Source organism: Protobothrops mucrosquamatus, unplaced genomic scaffold, assembly GCF_001527695.2.
Source record: "Protobothrops mucrosquamatus isolate PMUCROS unplaced genomic scaffold, P.Mucros_1.0 scaffold24, whole genome shotgun sequence".
NCBI lineage: Eukaryota > Metazoa > Chordata > Lepidosauria > Squamata > Viperidae > Protobothrops > Protobothrops mucrosquamatus.
Window position 1 is genome coordinate 2,440,227 of NW_015386409.1, and position 7,716 is coordinate 2,447,942.

Consider the following 7,716-nt stretch of genomic DNA (forward strand, 5'->3'; position numbering starts at 1 on the left):
ATTTCTGCAGGACCCGAGGCATATGGGGAAACTAACAGATTTTATACTGCTTGTCTGAAGGATTTCTACCCTGCAGAAGTAAACAGCTGATATTGCAGAGATGCTTAATAGATGCCAGTGATTGTTTTCTTATGGGGATCAGATCTTTTCAAAATATACAATCAACAATTCAAAATCTGTTCATGTTGCTTAATTTATTCTATTATATTTATTAAGAATTATTTTGAGGAATGTTGGCTCCTCCCTGGATTATAACATTAAAGTTATTATTCTCTACTCAAGGATTTCCACATGTATTCATCTGCTACTGCCTTTGAATTATTTGCCATTTTTCTAGAACACACCTTTTTTAATGAAAAATAATGAATATAAATGCATAGTTTAAAAACATTCTGGTAACCAACCAATTCTTTAAATAAGCTTTAAATGTTGTTAAGCCATCTGATCAAAAACTTCTTTGTAGTCCTTCACATATGCTCACTAGTCTTTCCTTTATCATTAGCTGCAATTACTCTGTTATCATTAAAACACAGTTTTTGGTGGTAGCTGTCAAAGTCACTCTATTAAATTATTCAATGGTTGGTTATAGTTTCTTTCTACACATTCTGCTGGAGTGGCTTGTAAACTGCTATTTTGGCCTTCAAGATGATTCAAGAAGTTTCTATTATTAATCAGGGCATGCTTTCTGATCAAATTCCAGTTCATCTATTATAATACGTACAGTACATTTTAAAAATCAATAGAGCAGCAAAATGGGTGAGAGAAGTTAGACAGATTTATGGTGAAAGATGGTGGCAGAAAGAGAATGCTACTTTCTTTCTTGCTACCAGAACTGGGAAAAAGAAGTCTTGATTGTCTGAGGATTAAATTTATCCTAAAAGTTACCCATCTTCCTTTAGAGATACTTTATATTTTAGAATCTTAAATGCAGATTTGGCCATTTAAGTATTGTGATTGTAAAATGACTTATCATATTGAATCTAGCATTCATATGATTGTTCAATAGCTATTAGATCAATGCCATAATTTCTTTGTAAGAAGGACCCCCTTCCCCCCCACATTATATCTAAAAAGGGTCAAGTCAGGGAGATCAGCCACTTGAGAAATAAAACTCATTAACTGACCCTAGAAGCACATAATATTCTCCAAATCTAAGTATGTCTCGTAGTTGTTACTCACTTTTATATATTTATATAGTTTCCCCTTTCCTTTTTTTCCTATCTTGTTTACAACAGGATTTGACAAACATGAAAGACTGTTTCCAATCTAAACATATCTTTGTTTCCGTTCAATAAATCATGCAATTGCAACCTCTATGAAGTAATTTCTTCCTGTTCCACAAGCAGGTGTACTTCCCCACAATAGCTGAAGTGTAGCTGGGAAATAGATTTAGTCCATTGCATGTCAGAGGAGGACTGGTTTCAATCACTGCAACCAAACAAAAGCTAATCGCAAAATGTAGGTCTGTGATGAGATGTTCTATAATGATGGGGAAGGGTCTCAGGATGTTCAGGTCCATTCTCAAGGTACATCAAATGCTTTTTTAAAAAAAAAATGAATTTTGTCTGAGGCTTCCCTTCTAGGAACATCTTTCCATCCTAATCTGAAATATTTAAAAGACATGAAATGAAGTTTCATGAAGGTTCTGAACACAAGTTCTCTTTTCCTTGTCAATCAACAGAGAAGACTCACATGCTGGAAAATTTAGAAGATAGTAGAATGGAAAATCCAATCGACAGAAGAGAATATGGAAGGGAAGAACAAGGAAAATGATATAAGCACTATATATAGCTCTATTCCACCCATTCTTCTCTGTTAAAATACAAACAATTGCAGATAAGGTATGATGCAACATTCTGGGACCCCTCTTGTGATAATCACAATTAAATACCTAGGCCAGGGGGTCTTCAAACTTGGCCCTTTTATGACTTGTGGACTTCAACTCCCAGAATTCCTCAGCCAGCGTAAAAGGGCCAAGTTTGAACACCCCTGGCCTAGAAACTACTGGATTAGGAACTAATATAATGCATCTGTTGCTATTAAGATGCCTGTACACATTTTAAAAGTTGGCAAGTACATAGTCATTCTACACACTTTCATTTATAGTGTGCATAATTTAAATACAAACAATTCAAACATAACAAGATTATGAAAAAACATGTATAATACTTCCCTCAAGAAATAATCTAATGGGAAAATTAAACAAGAAGTCTTACATTATAATTAAACAATAAAACTGTCTGATTCTAGGAAAGATTTATTTTTCTTTCAGATTACTAAAACATATTGTAGAGAAATGTTCTGGGCATGCATCACCACTTATACTTAGAAACTGCATCAAACGTTTCCCGGCAAATTCTGTTCATTCATAGGAGATGGTGTAGACAAGTTTTTCCTCATACACCGAATGATGGTGTCTTCATTTTTGCTTGCTTGTTTTAAACTAGAATCATTTGTACATTTAAATGAACAATGAAACTTAGGGAGCACCCATGGCTTTGCAGCTGGCTTATAAAATATTTGCCCCTTCTCTGTGGAACAAAATGAGTATCACTTAGTTGACAAGCAGTTAATGAGTATAAGCATGGGAAAAAATACACAGAAAAGCACGGGTTAGAAAGAACTGTAACATTTTATTACCATTAAGACTAAACTGGTATTGAAAAGTTTTTATATAACAAGACAAGAAAAGCAATAGCAAATTTAACTATCAACTAGATTATGCATAGCGAGTAACTGTTTCTAGTACTCAGGGAAGAGCATGACTTCTTTTGTTTTAAATATATTAACCATACAAAGCACAAACATACGAAAAGGATCAGTGCACTGGACATGGGAGAGCGCTCCCTCAGTCATTTTGTTCCCTTAGCTCTGTTTTCCCCAATCTGAATTACATTAAAATAAAGACTCAGGTTTTTGTTTCTATTGTGCAGTAAGAAAAAAATATTCACAACAAACATGACAATATATCAAACAATATTTCTACACAAATTACCTTGATACCTCTTCGCACTTAAGTATCATAAGAAAACATTTTAAGACATATACAAACAAAACCAGCAAAGTGTTACAACTTAGAATAAGTTAACAAAAGAAAAAAAATAACTTTATATATATATATATATTTATATTATATATACACATACACACACAACAAAATGACACAATAATATGCTTCTTCCCATAGTTTAAGTAAACAAATAAGTAGACTAGCCAAACTAGCAATATTTGATTTTGGCATATGCGTCACATCAGCAATTAAATAAATAAGTGTTTTAAGCAACATAAAGAGTGTCTCGAATGTGCCAACATAGCCCAATTTATATCAGCATGGGCTAAAAAGTGAATCTGAAAATTCTTAACAAATGAAAAGCAAATGTACTTTTTCCCTCTAAACACATTACATTTAACTATGACACTAAGATATGTAAATAATTTGTAGCACCTACTGCTTGAACAAAGGAAGTTTTTGATTAAAATTAATTTTTTTCCAAAACTTTGTTCTGCTGATATCCCATACTGATGACTTAAAGAAAAACCATCCTGCAACTCATCTCCTTGCTTTTGGGTTTTGACTGTGGGTAACTGTGTGCCTGGGAAGAATACTCTCCTGTTCTGTGTTTAATATTTTATTACAAGCTATGAAAAGATACGAAGATCATCTGTTTGTAGCCCATCCTTCAAAAAACAATCTACTTAATCCAGTTTAAAACACACATCTTGATCTCTAAAAAGTTACCAGTGCAGTATGAACATGACAAAGTTGTCAATTTCCCCTAAATTAGCCAGTCAAAATATTTTTTTCTCAAATCCAGATTCTCTTGTAAAAATTCTTTATATTTTATAAAAATAGATTTTTCTTGAAACCCATTTTCAGCAAAGAGACCACCTCTTTGGCAACATAGTTAATGTTATTTAAACTGTTATGTCATCAGGTATCCCCCCCCACTTTTACCCTATCCCTAACAGAAGACTGTTTAGTTCGCATGATACAAAAGAAAAAAGGAAAAATAAAAAAGAGTTGCAAAATTATATTTCGTTTTGCAATTTTTATTATTCCTCTTTAATTTATCCTGGGGGTTTACCAATCTGATTGAATCAACATTTTGGAAAAAAGAGCAAAATCTGCTAATTCCAGTGGTTTGTAAAAATGATTTTAGGTTTTTCATTTATTTTCAAATGAGTAAATGGTCATCTTAAAAAGATCCACCTTCAAGGAAGGTAGTAAAACTAGCTGGCCGGGTAAAAATCCCTGCACTTTGTTATTTATGTATATTATATTTAACAACAACAGCTATGAAAGAACATTCAATGCATCAAAGATTTTTGTTTTTTTTCTAAGCATTATAAAATCCGTTTCCTGTTCACAAGATATCCAATGTTTAATACTTAGGCAACACTGGCTTATAAAAGTCCATGGTTGAGTATAAGCCTTGAAGAGTTTTTTTGAATATATATTTATATATTTATATATATTTATAATAATAATTATTAAGGATATGAAATTCAGGATTTATGGGTTTTGTTGGTTTTAAAGGAAACTTGCAATACTCTGTCTCCTAAGCGGTATCCATTAAGGCTGGCAATGGCCATAGCAGCTTCATCGTAGTTGGTCATGGTGACAAAACCGAACCCTTTGCATTTGTTGGTATTGAAGTCGCGGATCACCTTGACATTGTTGACTGCTCCAAAGGGCCCAAACAGCTGCCACAACACACTTTCATCTGAGTCAGGTGATAAATTGTAGACAAAAATACACCATCCAGTCCCAGTATGGCCAGGAATATTCATCCCCACAAGGCTTGTCATCCCATCAATTGTGATTGGAGAAAACCTACCAGATTAGCGTTGAAGAATGAAAGAAAAAAGACAGAAAGGAAAACTAACCTAAAGATCAATTTTCAAACATAAATTTTCATGAAAATAAATTCCAGAACTTTCCCCCAAACCTGTGAATAATACGAATCATGTATAATACCCAAATACCGTATAAATACACCCCATGGAGAAAACGGTGACACTAACAATCTCTACTGAAAAGGATGTAGTGAGTTAGCCATAAAAAAATTTACTACATGTTTTTCTATTTGTGAAAATGGCACAATAAAAATGTATATGCATATATGGCTGCACATAAATTTACCCAATAAATGTGCTGGAAAAGATGAAGATCCTGGAAAACTACGGCATTTTTCAGTTGATCTCCCACCAAATCTGCCACGAATTTATGGTACTTAACAGTACTGATACTTGCTACTTTTCTATCGTATACCTGATTTATTACAGGTAGTCCTTGACTTACTATAGTTCATTTAATGACTGTTCAAAGTTACAATGGCACTGAAAAAAGTGACATTATCATTTATCCCCATGGTTATGTGATCAAAATTCAGATACTTGGCAACTGACTCATATTTATTACGGTTGCGACCTAATAAGCAAAGTCAATGGGGAAGCCAGATTCACTTAACAACTATGTTACTAACTTAACAACTGCAGTGATTCATTTGTGGCAAGAAAGGTTGTAAAATGGGGCAAAATTCACTTAACTGTCTCACTTAGCAACAGAAATTTTGGCTCAATTGTGATCATAAGTCAAGGACTACATGTATTTACCATACTATCAATATAATAAAATCTAGCATTTTAGGTACCTAGAACAGTTCTTAGACTTAGATGATCAAGAGCCTTTCATGTTTATCTGTATCATATATAATCTTTAGATAACTTTTTCTCTGTCTAGGAGCTCTGTTGTCTATTTCAAAACTTATCATATAAGAATAAACCTATACTATCTAATCGTGCAATAAAGTATATTCACAGCTACTCAGAAATCAAGGGAGTGAAAAGTGGTAATTGTAAGGCTTGACAGTGTGTTCAGGATGTTTAAAAACAATTGTTGCCAACATAAATTCAAGCACCATATGTTAAGCTTTGAATTGGTCATCACCTAGTTTAATCATCTGAATTTAGCTTTAAACATACACTGACAATTCTGAAGTTTACAGAGTTATCTGTGGGAAATTTGCTGCATAATAATGGTGTAATTTTTCTTCAAAATATTCCCACTGTATTCAGAATCAATGTTTATTTTGTGTATTTATATCCTATCTTTCCTCCAGGAGCTCATATTTCCAATTTTAAGCTCAGAACTACTGGCAGACTACCTTCAAAGCTAGATGGAATTTATATGTAGATTTCCTGAGGACTAGAACAGCATTTGATCCATAACTCATTTCGTCTTATGTACTATAGGCCACTAAAGAGGAAGAGTTATTAATAGTAACTACAGTATTATACAATAAACTGGCAATATCTTTCTTATTTGTGACTGAACAACAATAATTCATAATTCAAATTAAGCATAAATTGTGCTTTATAACCCTTTCATTTGAAATAAATGAGAACAGTTGCTGTGATGCTAAATATAAAGAACTAGAAATCCCATTGCAATTTTTTTTAAAAGAAGTACTTCAATAATGGCACGAATAACATTTAAGTAGAAAAATAATTCCATGAATCTGGCTCTCAGAGGATTTCTTTTGATATACATAAGCACTGTCACGGAGTGCTTATGTATATCACTATTTTATCCAAAATAGTTTTCCTTTAATAGAGTTTACTATTTTAATGGAAAACTGGGTTATAAACAGAAGCAAAAGTTAGCTAAAATAGGTAGGGCACAGACTGAAAGGAAATATACTATAAAAAGGTGATAAAGGGATAAGGAGAAAATGGTATGGATTTAGGGAAAGGAGCTGTAGATGGCAGCACTAACCCATCCACTCCAAAAAGCAGGGTAGGTGCTGATTGGTACATGGTTAGGAGACCATCAGGAAATACCAGATATATAGGTTATAGTGAAAAGACAAAACAAAACAAAACAGCCAGAAGGAGTAATGGCAAACAACTGTTATCCTGTTGCCAAGAAAAAAAGAGATGAGCTTGGTTCAGGAAATCTTAAAACTATCCTATTTTTTTTAATAAAAAAAAGAATAACTTTTTCTTTCTCTGGATCACTGTTCCTCCACATAACCTGTCTAATCTAATTATAGTTCTAAAATGAAACTCAAATAGTAAACCCCAAGATTTGGAAGGACGATTATATTCCCTGGCTGCTCCTTCAGCTTTATCCTGTACAGAAGAAAAGTTGCAGCAATATTTCGAGATGTTACAAAGTGAGAATGACTACTGAATCTGAAGTCCTCCAAAGCATTTAAAAGTCACCAGAGACAACACATTAAACCTCCTTTAAACCAAATCACCTCTCTGAAGATTAACACAGCCCTATTTTTTAACTATTACTATTTCTGTCAAATGCTATTTATAAAGACACGTTTTCATTCGTTTTTTGGCACTTAGTTCTTATTAATCCAGCAAATACACACATATATATATCATACTATTTCCTTTTGGGATAACCAACATTATGCAGGTTACAGAACTCAATTCAAACTAGACAGGTTATATATTATACAATTTGAACTATGAAATCTTGTACAATCACTAATGAGAAAGATATTGTTAATTTTCCAATTTTCTATGTATGCATCTGGGGGCATGCCTATGGTAGCTAAAACTTGTACTTACCAGTGTTTTGCTGTTCCCCAAACAACCTGGAATAATCTATGTTTGAGGATGTACATACAATGTAAATATGCAAGACATCATAAATATTGTTTGTCTGCAATATTACCTATTTCCGGGATACTTACT

The 7,716-nt window shown here is 33.1% G+C and overlaps 1 protein-coding gene across 3 annotated transcripts in view; it reads right to left on the reverse strand.

Moving 5' to 3' along the window:
* Positions 1-4,506: 4,506 nt before the first annotated feature.
* ELAVL4 (ELAV like RNA binding protein 4) overlaps positions 4,507-7,716 on the reverse strand; it is a 91,172-nt gene continuing 87,962 nt past the window's right edge. For all 3 annotated transcript variants that reach the window (XM_015810913.1, XM_029283122.1, XM_015810914.1), the window contains one exon: positions 4,507-4,834. In XM_015810913.1, the coding sequence (XP_015666399.1) occupies positions 4,507-4,834 (328 nt within the window). The remainder of the gene's footprint in view (positions 4,835-7,716) is intronic.